Here is an 18062-nt window from a genome sequence, read left to right as displayed (position 1 = left end):
TCCTTGTTTGGCAATTCATCTTCTGGCTGCTTTACCCTAATTTTGTTCATGGCAGGTACCAGCAGGGTTCAGGGCACACACCTACCTGGGAAAACACTATCAGGCTTTTGCACAAAGCAAGATACAGAGCCTGGATGTCAGTATCAGTAGAGTGAGACTTAGGGCCAGTACTCAACCTACAGCAGACCAGAGCAATACTGAGCTTCCCCTGTGGGCCTCCAGGTGCTGTCTGCTTGTCATATCCTAATCCACTGCTAGAAGTCTCTAAAAGGTAATGGCCAATGCTCACCAGTCTGAGCTGTCCACTCAATCCTTAACATTGTGGCAGTTGAAGAAGCAGACCTAGCACAGCCAGTGAGTTACTTGTGTGTTCAGGACCAGTGAAAGGGTCCTGTCCTGGCCCCGGCCCCATCTGAGCTCTGAGAGGGGATGCTTCACCTGAGTGGCATTGTCCTTTGTGCATCCCCAGAGATCGAAGAGTTTGGGGGGGGGGGGTTGTCTGTGAATGTGTCGTGGGCACAAATAGGGGTGGTATGGTCGCCAGAGGATCAAGCATCATGATGGCTGAGATGACACCCAGTCTACTTTCTAGTGACCTCTACCACATGCCCTTGGGCCTGACCCCAATTGATGGTCTCTGGGGGGATCCTGCAGCTGCCCAAATTCAAGATTGGCTCCCAAATGAAGTCTCTTTCAGGGTGGAAGAAGGTGGTAGCTATTTAGCAATGCCTTCTTGCTGGTTTAGGACTGAGTAGTAAAAAGGTAGTATATCTCTTTAGCTGAAAGGCCAGTCTGATCTACAGAGTGAGATCCAGGACAGCCAGGGTTACACACAGAAACCCTGTCTCAAAAAACAAAAAAAAACAAACAAAAAAAAATTATATATGAGAGAGTGAGTTTATAACATTTGGGGGTGACTGGCAGGATTCCTGCTTGAGGCCCCCAGCACCAAACCAAAGTGTACTGCTTGGGTTGGAGGGAGAGTGTGATTGAGGATTGTTGGGGTCCTTTTACACATCTGAAGGCCTGCTTGTCACAGAAACTCTGAGACCTGGGCTGAGTAATGGAAGCTTTTATGCCTTGGTGCTGTCTGCTAGAGTGATTTGTCTTACAGAAGGATGGTTTTCATCCTTGATGGAATTTTGTCAGCTCAGATGCTGTGTAAAAAAGGTAACCAAAAACATCTGACAAAAGGCTATAGGCTAAAATAGAAATAGGGGATTGTACAAAAACCAATGAACATTTACCAGAATTCAGCTGCCCACATCAGAGTGGAGAAATGAGAGATTTCCACTATGGTCCAGAGCAATGTGTACCCCGTTTGTGTTGGAATCACACCACTTAATAAGTAACCTGAAGCGTAGTTGGGAGAGAAGGTCCCCTGTACTGAGGGTCAGTTTTGTTTCCAGCAGCCCACACAGCAACTAGCTTCTCTGAGACACAGGCAGGCCTGTCCGCAGATGGCATTTATTACCCCATATTCTGAAGCGATTCATGACCAGCATTGTGCTTGGGGGCTTTTTCTTCTGTTCTTTCTTTTTTAAGCAGTAAGTGAAAGCATTTCTTTAAAAGGCACATATTCCTTAAATAGGTAGGAAAGTTCCCACCTGTCTCCTCCCTTCTTGGGGAGCAGCCCCGTACTGGCACCCTAGAAGCATTCAGCAAAGCAGCCCTTGGCCTCCCCAGCGCTTTTCCCTCTTTCCCAGCATCTGGGATGAGGGTGGCACTCCACAGCTCATTTGATCTTCAGGTCCTTCAAGGCTGACTCCAAGCTCTGCAAGTAGAGAATGGACAAGTTGGTTCTCCACTGTCCTGTAGACACCTCACACCCATCTCAGCCCCAGCATAAAGGAGGGCGGAGTTTGAATCCCAACAGAAAGGCATGCAAACCCAAAGGTCAGGAGATGATCCCTGTCCCATGCCCCAGGGCAGCTGCTAAGAAAGGGGGTGGGGGGTTGCGGGGGGCAGCTTCACCTTCACATCCCAGATGCTCATGCCACCATCCATGCCTGTAGTGCAGAACTGCGAGCACTTGGCCTTGCCCCCGCTGAGCACCGAGATTTGACTGTAGGGAGATTGGGTTTAGAGGCCAAGCTTGCTGGCCATGAGCTCCCAGACCCATTCCCATGAAGAATACCAAGATGAGGTAGGACCAGCCAGGGAACAAGGCTTGGAGGAACAGTGTGTGAGGGAAACAGTCCTGGCCAGAGAACAAGACCCTTGAAGCCTAGGCAAGGACAGGCCTGAGTGTGGGGAATGCAGAGTGCCACTAGTGTGCTGAGCTGGAGGAGGGGTGGGGGTAGGGGGCTAGAAATGGGTATGGGAGGACACTGTGCCTGGTAATGAACAACCTTGGAAGCTAGGCTTGGATATTGGCTCAAGAGACCTCCCAAGGCCTAGCTAGCCAAGGATCAGCAAAATCCCTGCTTCCTAGTATGTTTCAGGGTGGACCCCTGCAGCTGGTAGCTTTGGGGTTTTGGAGGGTCTCCCAACTTAAATCTAGCAAGAGACCCACTCCCAAGAAGTCACTCTCCTGTATCATAGAGGCCCCGCCATACCTTAGGCATGCCCCAGTCAGCCACATAGGTAGAGCCAGGCTGACTGCTAAGTTCCTACTATTGGAGTATGGCCTGGAAGTCGGCCTGCTTCCTCTAGTCCCCCCCCATGCCATTTCACGCCCCCTCCCCCTGGCTCCCACCCCAGCCCTCTGAAGTGGTTCTTGGTGGTTTGCAGAAGCACCTGACACTGTTCTTGTGCAGTGAGTCTAGGCCGGCGCCCGTGGCTGCACCACCTTCAGAGCTGGCCTTCTTGTCGAGGTTCTGGAAGCGTTCTCGGGCTGTCAGGCCACGCTGGGAGCTCTGCTTGGGCACATCCAGTCGACCACCAAAGCTCAATGTCCCCACAGAACTGTCATAGGTAAACAGCACGGGGAAGCAGTCGTGGCCCTGAGGAGGGACAGGAGTACCACTGAAGCATCATTTGAGGTAGGGACTCTAAAATGGAAACTGAGGCTTGAGGTGAGACATGGAGATGAGGGCATCTGGCAGCTACTGAGGGCTACCAGGAGACAGATGCCCTAGCTGGGGGATACATCAGGACCCAGAGAGAGAGGGACTTCAGAGGTATCAAGCAGGCACAGATAAGAAGGCTGCCCTCCCCACCACCATTCAAGGCCAGCATCTACTTGATGCGTGTCTGGGACCCTTCCCTTGAGCAGACCTCCATCCCAGCTGAGTGATCCGCCAGGGAGAAAACAAGCCTCCATATTAATGGAATAGTGGACAGATGGGACAGTAGCTTTTGGGACACTTAGTGACTCTGAGTCCATTCCCACAGGCCTGCCTCTAAAAAATCGGTGTGGGTGTGCATGTGTGTGCGTGTGCAGGTGCCATGGGTGCATGTGGAGGTCAGAGGGCAACCTGTGAGAGTTGGTTCTCTCCTTTCACCATGTGGGACCCAGGAATTGAACTCAGAGTCATCAGGGTGAACAGCAAGTGCTTTTACTCCCAGAGTGACCGCGCAGGCCTCAGTTAGGTATGGTCTTGTCATCCGCACTGGCTGATGTAAGCAAAGATGTTAGGGCACAATTCTAGAACAACTCCTCTACACTCGAGACAGCTGGGGAAGCACTGGAAATGAAGCCGCCTTCAGAGTCCCCTCCCCCACAACACCCACACTGGATAGACGTGCAAGTAAAAACGTGCAATCCCAGGTATTCAAGAAGCTAAGGCAGGAGGATTATAAATTGGAGGTTGGCCTGGGTTACAGAATGAATTAAAGGCCAGCCTGAAGAACTCAGAAGGAAAAGGGAAGACCAGCCTAGGCCACACAGTGAGACCCTGTCAAAATACCCTTGTGTCGTGCCATACACAGCTGGGAAATTTGGTTACTACAGCATACCCAAACTATTGTGCATAAAAGCACAATAAAAAGCAGGAGAGGGGCTGGGCAGTGGTGGCGCACGCCTTTAATCCCAGCACTTGGGAGGCACAGCTAGGCGGATCTCTGTGAGTTCAAGGCCAGCCTGGACTACAGAGCGAGATCCAGAACAGGCACCAAAACTACACAGAGAAACCCTGTCTTGAAAAACCAAAAAAAAAAAAAACAACAACCAAGAGAGGGAGGGAGGAAGGGAAGAGTGAAAAGAGACTACTTACTGGCCCCTGCCTTTGCATCCCCAAAGGCCACTTACCGCTGCCACTAGACTATTTTCTGTGATGAAGGTGACAGCCAGGAGTGGCAAGGTTTCAGAGGCCAGGGTTGCAACGCTGGAAGAGAAAGTGCGTCAGCCATTCAGCCATGCTGTCCCCCGCCCCTGCTCTGGGCTTCAGTTGTGGCTGCCCGCCCCACAGCCTGTTCCCAAACTCACGCCATCTTCTTGTCAGCGTCCACCAGGCACACTGTGCTGTCATGGCTGACCCAAGCCACTCGGCTCCCACTGGCCGAGAAGCAGACTCCATGCACCCAGCCACAACTGCTGCTCGACTCGAACATCAGCTCCCCAAAGGGCATCTTGGAGCCCCACGGTGTAGGGGCTGGCCGCTCCTCCACCTCCTTGATATAGGCAGAGAAGATCCTGTAGAGAAAAACGGGCCTGAGAAAGGGATCCTCCCCCAAGTCAGCCAAACGCACTGAGCCTGTGAGCCAGGATGGGAGGCCTCCTGGTTCAGAGTCCTGTGGCCTGGAACCCACGGGACCCTAACTTTAAAGCTGTCCATAACTTCATGGCTCCAGGGGGTGTCCCAGTCCCTGCCAGGCTAGACATGGACAGCCAGTGGCTAGAACAGCTCTTGTGCTCCAATTCTGCCCTCTCCTCTTGACCCCACAACACTATTCCCACACACATTAAACTCTTCCTGACCCACCTGTTTCACACCTATAATAGAGGATCGTAAGTTTGAGGATAGCCTGGGGTATACAGCAAGACACTGTCTCATGAAAACAAAAGCGGGTAGGACCTTACCTAGCAACCCAAAGCCTCGGGGGACACCACATTCTCTGGGCCCAGGATTAAGAAAGGGGCCTTTGGTGCCTATAGTTTCCCATGTAAGAATTCACAGACTTGGGGAAGGGGCAATGTCTGCCTAGAGCTGGGAGGAATTTGGGCTCACTGGCCAAGAGAGGTTTCTAGGTCCAGAAGTGAAAAATAACAGTGAGTTTTGTTGAGGTCATCAGTCATTCAAACCTTACTGGAATAAGTACACACCATTCATTCTTCAGTAGAAATCAGGACAGCTGTGGTGGGGGAGGCAGGGGAGGAGGATTTGGGGAGACCTTGCTGACATTCAAGAGATGGCAAAGGACACATCTTGCTAAGATTCCATCCTGGGGTGCTAGAAGGCCATGATGGTGATCATGTGCAGAGCAAACCCTGTCTGATATCTCAGGGACCCCAGGTCACCTTGCTGGTAGCATATCAGGAGTTGGTTTGGAAGGAGGGGCTTGGGGTTCTTCCCCCACCCTCCAGTCTCTGCTATTGGTTGGCTAGGGTTCCCCTCTCAGGTGGATGGCCAGCTCACCTGCACTTGAAGTCACAGGAGCCTGCAGCCAGGAGCACGTTGTTGGGGTGCCAGTCGAGGCTGAGGACAGTGGAGCGGATGGGCTTTTTGATGTGCTTGCACACCCACCTACACACATGGGTGGAAAAGGCAGGCAGGTGGGTAACATGGACAGCAGTGTCCTGGGGGACAGCCAACCGATGACAGACACTTGAGTGACCACACCAGGCAGCGATGTCCTGGGTTCCTTCTGAGGTGAGAACTTGTCACCTTGTCACCACCAACCACATAAGATCACATGGTTCTAAATGGCTAGGGTAGAATCTGAATTCTGGTTTCTAGACTCAAAACTGTCCTTGTCTTCCAACACTGGCTGGGACAGGCCATCTGGTGCACACAAATACTAGAGAATCGAATTCAAGGGTAGCCTTAACTACATAGCAAGATCTTGTCTCAAAAAAAAAAACAAAGCAAAATTGGCTGGCAATGTGGTTCGGCAGCAGAGCTCTTATCTAGCATGCAGGAGACCCTAGGTTCAGTTCCCTAGGGCTGGAGATGTAGTTCAACTGGTGGAGTGTTTGCCTAGCATTCATGAAGCCTTACGTTCCACCCCTATCCCTGCAGAAACCAGGCACAGTGGTACACACCTGTCATCCCAGCACTAGGGCAGAGGCAGGAGGATCACAAGTTCAAGGTCACCTTGGCTATACACTGAGCTTGAAGCCACCCTGGGCTGCATTTAGACCCTGTCTTTTTTTTTGTTTGTTTGTTTTTGGTTTTTTGTTTTTCAAGACAGGGTTTCTCTGTGTAGCTTTGGAGTCTGTCCTGGAACTCACTTGGTAGCCCAGGCTGGCCTCGAACTCACAGAGATCCGCCTGGCTCTGCCTCCCAAGTGCTGGGATTAAAGGCATGCGCCACCACCGCCCGGCTAGACCCTGTCTTTTAAAAAGTGTGGCTGGGTGTTTGTCAGTGGCCCCTGGAGTATGATACCTCAGAGACAAGTGGGTGGCAGGCCCAGTCCACAGTGCTGCCAGGAAGCTGGTGGCAGTGTGCGCACAGGGCTTGTGTAGTGTCCCCAGAAGTAGCAGTGATGGTCTATGCCTCTGATATTACCAAGTCAGAGCTGTGGGACCACAATAAAGAGGACTCACTGCCTCACCAGCAAGGCTCAAAAGACAGATTTCCCTAGAATCATGGGAGCCAGAGTCTCCTCATTTCATTTGCTGTGGTCTGGGACACTGATCTTGCATCCTGTAAGTCTGCAGTCCTGGGCTCCACCAGCACCCCTACCTCCACTCTGCATTATCCCCCACCCCCCAGCCTTCTCTGACCTCAACCAAGCACCCACCAGTCATTCTCCTGTTCAAAATAACAGATGGAGATGACACGGGAGCCACTGCCCACGGCGAACTTGTTCTCATTGGGGGCCCAGCGCACACAGCGGGCAGCTCGGTTGATCCGCAGGATGACCAGTGTAGGCTTCCACGTGCGGCCCTTCAGCGTCCACACATAGGCATTGCGGTCTGTGCCGCAGGTCACAATGCGGTTACTCTCAGGGGCCCAGTCGATGCCTGCAGGGTTGGGTCAGAGGACACAGTCTAAAGCCACCAAAGCTACAGTGGCCACGCCTAGATGTTTAACTATGGTGCCCAGTGCCTTGCTCATGCTAACGAGTACTCACTCTATAACTGAGTCAAGCCTCTAGACCCTCACTGGGCAATTTTAGGCAGGTGTTCTACTGTTGAACCACGACCCCTGCTCCGACTGGGGGATTCTAAGCCAGTGCTCTAGTGCTGAGCCACATCCCCAACCACTCACTGGCATCCCCCGCCCCTAACAGACACTCCCAAGTGTCAATAATAATGTGCAACAACATAATCTTTTTACCACCGAAGCCAATTGGACTTTTAATTTTAAAAATGTATCTTGTGTTTATGTATACTAGTTTGTAGAGGTCAGAGGACAACTTGCAGGAAGTGGTTCTCTTCCTCTGTGTGGGTCCTGGGGATGGAACTCAAGTTCCTCTATCAGCTGAGCCATCTTTATGGTCCCTCAGCCAATTTGAACATGTTTTCGCTGCAACCCAGACTACTCCAACTAACACAGTGAGTGCGTAGATAGCCCTACCTGGACCTGCTCTGTCCCTTGGCCTCCTCTCACGAGGGTGGTCCTGACCCACCTGTCACCTGCCCGTTGTGCTCCTTAAGCTCGTGAACCTTGTTCCACTTGGCTCCACTCTTCTCGTAGATGTGCACCTCGTGGTTGTTGGGGCAGATGGCGATCTCTGTGGGAGCAGGCGTCCGTTTAGGAGGCAGCAGCATGGGTGCCCACCCTTCCCACCTCTGCTCTCCACTAAAGCGCTCTTCAAGAGCCAGGCCGTCCTGTCTGAAACCTCTCATGTCCTGCTGGGCCACCCCATGCCTGTACCCATCACCCTGAATTTTCCCACAGCAATCCCCACCCCAGCCCACAGCTCTAGCAGAAGCCATTACTGCCCTATCTCCAAGACCTTCATCCTGGCCTGGGGCCTTCCTACCCACGCCTTTAAGTTTTTTACATTTGTTTATTTTGTGTATGGGTATATGTATGGGAGTGCCACAGCACGTGAGTGGAAGTCAGAGGGCAACTTAGAGTGGTGAGTGCTTCCTTTCCAATATGTGGGTCCTGGAGACCAAACTCACCGGGCTTGGCAAACAATGCCGAGCCATCTCACCAGCCCATTTTGTTGGTTTTTGGAGATAAGGTCTCGCTGTGTGGCTCAGGCTGGCCTCAAACATATAATCTCCCTGCCTCAGCCTCCTAAGTTTTGGGATGGCAGGTGTGTACTACCATGCCCTGTCCTTTGTGTTTTTCATCATAACTCCACCACCCACCAGACTGCTCGGGAGGCCCAGGCTGTTAAACTGCCATCCGCCCAACATGCCAACATCTCTTTCTACCCGCCTGGCCTCCCCTGCTCGCTCTTGAGTTCTTCATCCGTCTCCCAGGAGCAAGCACTTGCCTTAAGCACAGAGACTCAAAGTATGGGGTCTGGCTGCACCCCACCCCTCAAAGCTGTTTCACTATCCTGTCACCCCAATGTCCCAACTAATCCCAGTTCAGCAGGCCACCTTGCAGAAGCCAGCACTCACGTGTACGGTCCTTGTTCCAGGCATGGCAGCTGATGGGCTCCACAAGGAAGCTGTGGTAGGCCATAGTCACTTGTCTCCTGGACCCAGGGGAGGGGACAGAATGCAGGTCAGCTGTGCCCTGTCTTGGCAGAAAAGCAGCCTGGGTCACCCTAGTCTCCTGGATGGCCAAGCATGTTACAACCTCTCCTTGAGCCCCAGAGTCCCTCATCCCAAAAAAGCGGGTGTCACAGGTGTCCTGGGCTCTAGAGAACAAAAGATGGGTAGAACAGAGCTTGGGACTGCAGGCAATGACACTATGTGAGTGGGGACTGGGACCCTGAGCCACACAGGCCTGTCACTTATCACCTGTGCCTCAGTTTCTTCATAGTGTAGACAGGCAGACAGACACACACGTCATGAAAATTAAACAGTCCCATAATCCACTTCAAACAGAGCCCACCCATCAGTGCCCTGGTCCTCCCTTCCGGAGCCCCGTGGGTTGAACAAAGCAGGCCAGGCGGTTAAGACAGCTCACATTCTAGGCCTGGTCTCATCAGAGCCACGGCTGGCCTCCCACAGCCTGCCCACCCCGACTCAGGTTCACAGGTCTCTGAGGCCAAGGAGGGATGTCCGGGCTCCCCACCAGCCCTGCCTGGCTGAGGAGCTGCCTCTGCTCCCCTGGCTGGCCTCCCCCAGGGCATTCCCCATGCGTCTCCCACATCCTGCCAGATGTCCCTTCCTGGCCACCCCTATCCACATTTTCACGTCTCCGAGATCTTCTCTGTTGTCCCCTCCATTCTCCTCCACCAAGACACCCATCCAAAAATACCCCCGAAAGTCACTTCCCCAAACCCTGTTCTGCCCAACCCCTTCCCTCAGCTCCCCAGTCATGAGGTTTCCAGAGTGGGGAGGCATCATAGCACTGTTTGCCAGCCATGTGACCCAGAGCACATCACCTGCTGTCCCTGAACCTCATTTCCTCATCCACACAATGCAACAGTAACCCTGCCCACCCCGCCTGAGGTGTGGAGAGTGGAGTGAGATGCCAAGGCTGGGCCTGATAGCATATGCCTGCCTGGAATTCCAGCCATGGGAAGAGTAAGTCTGAGTGGTCATGAGTTCAAAGCCACCCTGGGCTACCCAGACCTTGTCTCAGGAAACCAACAGGGCTGGGGATGTAGCTCAGTTGGCAGAGTGCTGGCCTAGCGTTCATGAGGACCACATAAACTGGGTGTGGTGGCACAAGCCTAAGAGGCGGAGGCAGGAGAATAATCATTAAGTTCACAGTCATCCTCAGCACATACTGAATTCCAGGCTAGTCTGGGCTACAAGCGCTGCTGTCTAGTAACAACAACAAAAAGATACAGCACGGCTGGTAGGCGATCGAGAAGTGGTCCATCGGTCTAGATGGATGTTTTCAGTGGGTAAAGGCACTTGCCACCAAACCTGATAACACGAGTTCAATCCCTGGGACCCACATGATGGAAGGGGAGAACCGACTTCCTCGGGTTGTTCTGTAACCTCCACATGCATGCGTGGCACAAGCATGAAGAAATAGTTTTTTAAAGACACGATATAGGAGCCAGCTGACAAGCTATGCTTTTGTTCCACGATATGCATGAAGCCCAGCCTCAATTTCCTCATTGAGACATGCTCTCCCTGGCCCTACAAGCTAACCCTGAGCCACATGGGCATACTCCTGCCTCAGGGCCATGCACTAGCTGTTCCCTGAGCATACTATAATGCTCTTCACTCAGACTCCTACACACACACACACACACACACACACACACACACACACACACACACACACACGGCTCAGGCCCACACCCTTTGCCATTTCATTCCAAGTTCAGTTGCATCATGATCCTTCCATTGAGCACTCACTGATAAACCCTGCCCATGGCCGGCCCCACTCTGCTAACCTGGTAAAAACCTCTTGCTTACAGGTACAACAGGGACATTTAGACAGTTCCTGGGTGGCACAGGACACATCTGCCAGCAGAAACCAGGACTATATCTGGCTCCCACACCCAGAATGGTGACCCAGTGGACTCTCAGAAAACCTTTGCTCAGCAAGTGGGTGTGTGCACACTTGGCTCGGGCTAGATGGACGTATTCAAGCTTTGCACATGGGCCAGGTGTCATTCTGCAGACGCCATCCACCTTGCTACTTCTGAGATGGAGAACTGCCTGTCTCTGCCTCCTCGGCACTGGCATGACGTGTGTGTGCCACCACACCTAGCCATTTTTTCCCTTTTCTGGTTTTTCAAGACAGAGTTTCTGTGTGTAGCCCTGGTTGTCCTGGGCTGACCTCAAACTCACAGAGATCCCCCTGCCTCTGTCTCCTGAGTGCGGGGATTAAAGGCGTGCGCCACCACGCCCTGCTGTCTTTTGTTGTTGGCTTTAATTATGTGGAAGTGGAAGGACACAAGTGGCGCGAAGCCCAAAATGGCCACAAGAGGGCGCCTGATTCCCTGGAACTGGAGTCCCAGGCAGCCGTGGGCCGGCCGCCCTACCTGGTTTTGTACCTTGTACCGATGAGCCATCTCTCCCACACCACACCCAGCTTTTTCACAGGGGTTCTGGGGATCAAACTCAGGTCCTCATGCTTGCAAGGCACACTTAGCATACATGGTCTTCCTTTTATAGATCAAGCCGTAGCAGCCTTCCCTAGTTCCCAGATCTCTGAGGAGCTGGGCTAAGGGGAGGGACCCGGAAGAACAACCTTGAAGCCCTCACCTTAGCCTGCAGGCTAGATGGGAATTTCCCTGAGCACTTGTGGGTGGATCTCCCAGCCAGGGCCACCACAGCCATGAGTACTCCTGCCTTCCCCTAGAAGAGGCTGGCCAAACTAGGAATCTGACCTGGCTAGTAATTTAAATAAACCCTCGCTGATCTTCCCTTTAAAAAAACAGATCGGACAGCCTGGTCTACTGAGCAAGTCCCAGGACAGCCAAGGCTACACAGAAAAACCCTGTCTCAAGAAACAAAAAAATCAGCAGAGGAAACCTGTGGTCAGCCTAATCCATGAAATACATCAGCACAGCAGGGCTAAGCCAGAAGCCACTCCAAAGTCCAGCTGGGCTCTGGTTGGTCCCTAACTCCAGTGGAAGCTGATGCCCATCCTCCCCCACGGCAGTAAGAAGTGCAGGGCTGTAGCCTGCCTTCCCAGTATCGGCCCCATCACTCTCCATGGGCCTGACACTGCCCTCAGCAGCAGGCTCCGTGTGTCCTAGCGGGTAAATTAAGACAACCGGAGGAGCCCTGGTCCCCGTTTCCTGGAACCTAATGGTTGTGTGGAGGAGCAGTAAAAAGCTGCTAATGCTAACCATAGGCGTAGGGTGACCGAGTAAACGACAGTGTCCATTGGTTGGGCACAGGAGAGCCAGAAACAAATGGTGATAGGGAAGACTCACTTCCCTCTTCTTTAAAACCCAGCACTTGTGACAGAGGCAGGATCTCTGTTTCAAGGCCAGCCTGGTCTACATAGTGTGTTCCAGGCAAGCCAGGGCTAGAGAGAGAGAGAGAGAGAGAGAGAGAGAGAGAGAGAGAGAGAGAGAGAGAAATCCTGTAGCGGGGGAGGGGAGAAAAAAAGGACACAGAAAAATGCAACCAAGAGCGGGGTGTGGTGATACAAGCCTTAATTGTGGCACTCGAGGCTGAGGAGGGAGGATTGTTACTTACTTTGGTGCTGCTGGGGATGAGATCCAGGGCCTGTACAATCTGTTGCTGAGCTAGACCCTGAGCCCTCTCATCCATCTGTCAAGGGAGGTGGGGAGGAAGGGGGCCATGAGACTGCTCCTACTCTATTATTGCCCTGGAAACTGGGAGAGTCTGGGGGAGTATGGATTAAACTTCCTGTCTGGCTCCAAGCTATCTCCTGCCAGCACAGGACCAGGCCTCTCTGTTCTCCCAGGAGCACTGCCCACACAGGGCTACTCCCTGCTAGCAGACCCAGCGCTGGCTAGGGCAAGGGAGGCACAGTGGCATGGCATCCTGAGGAAGGGTCTGTTTCGCTCTGAATTCCTTCCAGTGGCCCTCAGTAGTGCTTTGGGTCTTCAAGGTGAGTTGTTTTTATCCTAAGGATGCCCAAGAACATGAACTAGAGTGTTGACAGGACCTTAAGTTTCTTAGACATGAATTTTTCATTTTTTTTTTTGTTGGTTTTTTTGTTTTGTTCTGTTTTTGTGTTTTTGAGACAAAGTTTCCCTGTGTACCCCTGGCTATCCTGGAACTCACTCTGTAGACCAGGCTGGCCTCAAACTCAGAGATCTGCCTGGCTCCACCTCCCAAATCCTGAGATTAAAGGTATGGGCCACTGTTGAGCTAGACATGAATTCTTGAACTGTGCTTGGTAGCACACACCAATAATCCCTTGCACTCTAGAGGCTAAGGCAGGAGGATTGTGAATTTGAGGTCAGCTTCAGGTACATACAAAACTGATTTTTTCCCCCTTCACAGTATTGGGGATGGAACCCAAAGTCTTGTGCATTCTAGGTAAGTGTTCTAACTGGGAGCCATACCCCAGCCCCTCACTGGGGGACTCTAGGCAGGTGCTCTACCACTGAGCCACACCCCAGCCCCTCACTGGGGGATTCTAGCAGGTGCTCTACCACTGAGCCACACCCCAGCCCCTCACTGGGGACTCTAGGCAGGTGTTCTACCACTGAGCCACACCCCAGCCCCTCACTGGGGGATTCTAGGCAGGTGCTCTACCACTGAGCCACACCCCAGCCCCTCACTGGGGGATTCTAGGCAGGTGCTCTACCACTGAGCCACACCCCAGCCCCTCACTGGGGTATTCTAGGCAGGTGCTCTACCACTGAGTCACACCCCAGCCCCTCACTGGGGGATTCTAGGCAGGTGTTCTACCACTGACCACACCCCAGCCCCTTACTGGGGGATTCTAGGCAGGTGTTCTACCACTGAGCCACACCCCAGCCCCTCACTGGGGGATTCTAGGCTGGTGCTTTACCACTGAGCCACACCCCCAGCCCTCCAGGAATATTTTTTGACCATTGCTGAATGAATGACTTCTACTTTCTTTTTGCTATGTGTCTTGAGGTATGGTGAGGCAGAGAACACGCCCTGTTGCATCACAGCAATACATCAACACGGGGGGGGGGGGGGGGTCAGGGGGAGCAGGCTAGGAACAAATGGTCAGAAAAATCAGAAGGCAGCTCCCCTCCCAAGCCAGCCAGCCAGAGCCCCAGGCTGCTGGGCAGCCAAGGACACTCTTCTAGGTCTTGGGTCTCAGGAGGTCCTTCAAAGAGTGCTAGGTTAAAACTCTCCAACAGGGTGTGGTACCACACAGAGATGCCTGCACTCAGGAGGCTGAGGCTGGAGGATCATGAGTTTGAAGCCAGCTTGGGCTTCATAGTGAGAACCTGTCTCAGAAAAATAAATAGAGGCTGGCAAGATGTCTCGGCAGGTAAAAGTGCTTGCTGCCCAGCCTGATGACCTGAGTTTGATCCCCTGGACCCACACAGTGAAAGGAGGGAACCAACCAACTCCTGTAACTTGTCCTCTGACTCCCCCTACACACACACACACACACACACACACACACACACACACACACACACACACACAGAGAGAGAGAGAGAGAGAGAGAGAGAGAGAGAGAGAGGGAGAAATGCAATAATAAATAAATATAATACTCTAGCTCTCTCCATCCTGGCTGGGTATCCTCCGTCCCACGGGCACAGTCTATTGGTCCTTCCTTGCTCAGTTGGCTTTTCTTGGCTCTGTTTCCTTGAATCCAGTTTGGCTGAATTTGAGACTTGAACCAAGCAGGAGTTGCCTACAGCAAGGACCTTGGCTCCACAGGCAATCCAGGAAGTCCCCGCCCAGCTCAGGCCTTGCTCAGAGCAGCCAGCAGCAGGTTTTTTCTTTTTTATGGTGCTAAGCTTTACTCAACTTCCTGTTGTGGGTAGGAGCCTGGGTGGTGTGAGCAGCCCTCAAAATCCCCAGTTCCTCCTCCTCCAGGCTGCTCTTGAAGTCTCACTGAACTAGGCAAAGCCAAATCCAGCAACACAGATTAAAATAATTTTAAAATACTGTAAAACACCAGTTCAAATAATCAAAACAAAACTCCTCCAAAACCCATAAAACTCAGTGCTGGCAGGACTGTGGAGAGATCCTCGGTTGTTCATTTGTTGTGTGTGTGTGAAGGGCCGTGTGCTAACTAACTCCTAATTCCAACAACTCGTGTAAGAGCAAACAGAACGTGGGGCTGGAGAGAAGGTGCCGCGATGAAGAACACTTGCTGCTCTCGCAGACAACCTGGGTTCAGCTCTAGTAGCTCACAGCCGCCAATACTCAGCTCCAGGGGAATCTGACATTTTCCTGCCATCCTAGGGAGAGAGAGAATGCTCGCGAGGGCGGACACACGCAAACCAACACGAACACACACACCAGTGACAGAGTGGAAAAACCCACATACCACTGGGGGGCTGGAGGGTGTGGCTCATTAGTAGCGCACTTGTCTAACAAGTGTGAGGCCCTGGGACCAAGACAAAACACTAACCCATACTGAGGTTATTTATTTTTTTAAATGACACAAATGTGTGCTCACCTTTAATCTAAGCACTGGGAAAGCAGAGGTAAGCTGATCTCTAAGAGCTCGAGGCCAGCCTGGTCTACATAATGAGACCCTGTCTAAAAAACAAAAAACCCAAAGCAAAAAAGGATCGCCAGAAATTTCGTTCACACAGAACTTTGCCTTACACGCTTGCGTGAGTGTCCGTGGATGTCAGGGGACAACCTCGGCTATCTTATCCCACCCCAATCAGAGCACTAGGATTACAGACATACTTCCAGTTTCTCATAGATGCTGGAGATTCGAACTCAGGTCTTCATGATTGCACGGCCAGTGTTTTTATGCACTGCGCCATCTCCCAGCCCCACACATTCTCTTACAATCCAAGTCTGTAAATCTGTTTCTTTTTCATTTTGCACGTGAAGAAGTTTAACTTCCCTCAAAGTCACCAGGCAGAGCTGCAGTTTGGGGCCCCACCATCCTACCGCCACGCAAGGCAAGGTTCAACCCGGGTGCAGAAATGAGGTCGGCGGCAGCAGCAGGCAGGCACACTGCCAAGTGTGTTGGCCACATCTGGCCGCTAAGCCTCCGGATCTGGAAGGTCCCCATTTTCCAGGCAAGGCAAGTTGAGCTCCACAGCGACTGGGTGGCTCGCCCCTGTCACCGGCCACGCCGCCCCAGGCTGGAGCTGCCTCGGGGAACAAGCTGTAAGACCAGCAGCACCTGGGCTGACCCCCAGTTTGGGAATCCTGGGGGCCCGATCGGACCTTCCCTGTCCCGAGTGGCCGGCTGGGCTTCTCTCACGCTGCCCGGGGTCCCTCGCCCCGCACCGCACCGGGTGAGACCCAGAAACCTGAATCCCTGAATCCCGGCGGGGTGGGCACGGTCACCGGGGGATGAGGCGGGGCGGGGGCGCCAGCTCATTTCCCGGTCGCAACAACCCGGAAGGCTGCGGACCAAGGGGGAAGTGACTGGGCGTGGGGCCTTGCACCCGAAGTAACGGGGCGACACCGGGCGCGGTGATCGAAAAGCGGGACCAGAAAAGCGGAGAAAGGGCGCGAGGGCTGGGGCCGTGCCGCCTTGATGGCGTCGAGTGCGCGGGGAATTTCTGCGGTTCCTCCCACCGCGCCCCGCATCTCCAGAACGCCGCCCCCCACGCTGCCCCCCACTAGTTCCTCTTCAGTCGCACCCTCGCCGGGAGCCCCATCAGGCCCCCCCATGCACACGGCCCTCCAATACCCTCTCACCCCCACCCCCCTCACCGTCGAACATAGCTTCAAGTCCCCGGACTTCTAGGTGGCCTCATACCCCCCCACACCACGCGACCACCCCACGCCCCTCACCTCGGGGCGCCCCGGCCACGGACTCTGGACAGTCGACGCGCCGAACCGGCTCTGAGACCCGCGCAGCGCCGCAGCCACTTCCTCGTGGGCGGGGGGCGGGGCCTCCGGGCACAGCCCCGCAGGGACCGGGGGCGGGACCCGGGCGGCTGTGGCGGGATCCCAGGGCCCGCCCACCCCTGGAGGTACGGAGCCGCCCGGACCTCAGTAAAGTCCAGCTCGGCTCAAGATTCGCTTGGAGAGCGCACGTTGTCTCTCCGAACTACTTTCTGTGTGGGGAAACTGAGGCTGGGAGAGAGGGGAGCCGGAGCTCGGGCCACAAAGAATGCACAGGCTTTGAGACCACACGCAGGCACCCCGGAACTCAGTGACCCCTGCGGGCCTCTGGCCCCCGCACTCTGGGAGCCACTCCAGGCACCCAATTGCAGACCTTGGCGGTAGGCGGCCCCGCCCCCCAGATCCTCAGTGTACCGAAGGAGGCACGGCCACTCCAGGTGACTTCTTGCTTCTGTCGTCCCACACACTTCGCTCCTGCAAGTCACCCGGGCCGTCTTGAAGCCACCTGAGTCAGGTGGTGCTCCAGGGTCACCCAGGCCGGTTGTTTCTGAGGTCACTGTGCCCCCCACCCTGTGAGAGAGCCTCCCTAGACTCCCAGCCGTATCCTGTGTCACTAATCCTGGCCTCATTTACACCGAGACCCTGAGCACTTCCTCTAGGGATGGCTTGCACAGTTAGAGGTGCTTACGCTTGTGATGACCCACACCTGAACAGGTTCAAGTTCATCCTTGGCTGCATAGCCAGTTCAAGGCCAGCCTGCGTTACATGACACCCTGCCGCAAAAAACAAACAAATGGGCCAGCGAGATGGCTCGGATGGCAAAGGTGCTTCCCACCAAACCTGAGGACTGGATTGGATCCCAAGAAACCACAGGGAGGAGAGAATAGAGTCATGCAGGTTCCCCTCTGACCTTCACACATATGCCATAGTGCACTATAGTGTACACACACACACACACACACACACACACACACACACACACACGGTAAATCAATAAATGTAATACTTTGTTTTTCAAGACAGGGTTTCTCTGTGTTGCCGAGGCTGTCCTGGAACTCACTCTGTAGACCAGGCTGGCCCCAAATTCACAGAGATCCATGTGTCTCTGCCTCTGAGTTCTGAGTTCTGGGATCAAAGGAATGCGCCACCATGTCTGGTGAAAAAAAAAATGTTAGGTTTGGAGTGATTCCCATAGTCCATGCCCAGTGACTCTATTTTTCTTAGTGTGGTTTGGGATTCAAACTCGGGATCCTACACACTCAGCAAGCATTCTACTATTGAGCTACACCCCCAGTTTTCACTTTTTACATTGTCTCTTTAAGTGTCTGGGGCTGGACTTGAACTCTGGCAGGCCTTGAATTTGTGATTCTCCTGCCTCCATTCTCTTTGTGCCACCAGACCAAGCTCAGTAAGATTTAGCTCAGATTTTCATGAGTTACTGTTCCTGTCACCAAGACAGAGGTGCCCTGATCCTGGGTCCCCACCTTGCTATTCCTGTAGATTTGTTTCCGTA

The 18062-nt window shown here is 53.4% G+C and overlaps 1 protein-coding gene across 3 annotated transcripts; it reads right to left on the bottom strand.

Moving 5' to 3' along the window:
• Window positions 1-1448: 1448 nt before the first annotated feature.
• Arpc1b (actin related protein 2/3 complex subunit 1B) lies at window positions 1449-16588 on the bottom strand. 3 transcript variants are annotated; one of them, XM_052754465.1, is made up of 10 exons: window positions 16496-16588; window positions 8630-8751; window positions 7678-7782; window positions 6847-7069; window positions 5520-5627; window positions 4370-4576; window positions 4193-4268; window positions 2740-2945; window positions 1975-2065; window positions 1449-1774 (listed from the first exon to the last, which is right to left on the bottom strand). In XM_052754465.1, exons 2-10 carry the CDS (start codon window positions 8691-8693, stop codon window positions 1736-1738), a joined length of 1119 nt encoding a protein of 372 aa, XP_052610425.1. In that variant the 5' UTR covers window positions 8694-8751; window positions 16496-16588; the 3' UTR covers window positions 1449-1735. The 3 variants fall into 3 exon arrangements, with proteins under 3 accessions (XP_052610425.1, XP_052610427.1, XP_052610426.1); XM_052754467.1 differs by having other exon boundaries at window positions 8630-8706; XM_052754466.1 differs by having other exon boundaries at window positions 8630-8747; window positions 16496-16587.
• Window positions 16589-18062: the final 1474 nt, after the last annotated feature.

Source organism: Peromyscus californicus, unplaced genomic scaffold, assembly GCF_007827085.1.
Source record: "Peromyscus californicus insignis strain IS unplaced genomic scaffold, ASM782708v3 Scaffold_2__1_contigs__length_46816999, whole genome shotgun sequence".
Taxonomy (NCBI): Eukaryota; Metazoa; Chordata; class Mammalia; order Rodentia; family Cricetidae; genus Peromyscus; species Peromyscus californicus.
Note: the sequence above shows the minus strand (reverse complement) of the source record. Positions and strands in the feature narration are given on the sequence as shown.

Excerpts from the sequence above, each read along its gene's own strand:
- Arpc1b (XM_052754465.1), bottom strand. The coding sequence starts at position 8,693 with ATGGCCTACCACAGCTTCCTTGTGGAGCCCATCAGCTGCCATGCCTGG. Across the intron at positions 7,783-8,629 it reads CTGGAACAAGGACCGTACAC|AGATCGCCATCTGCCCCAAC; the intron begins GTGAGTGCTGGC and ends CTGCTCCCACAG. Across the intron at positions 2,946-4,192 it reads AAAATAGTCTAGTGGCAGCG|GGCCACGACTGCTTCCCCGT; the intron begins GTAAGTGGCCTT and ends GTCCCTCCTCAG.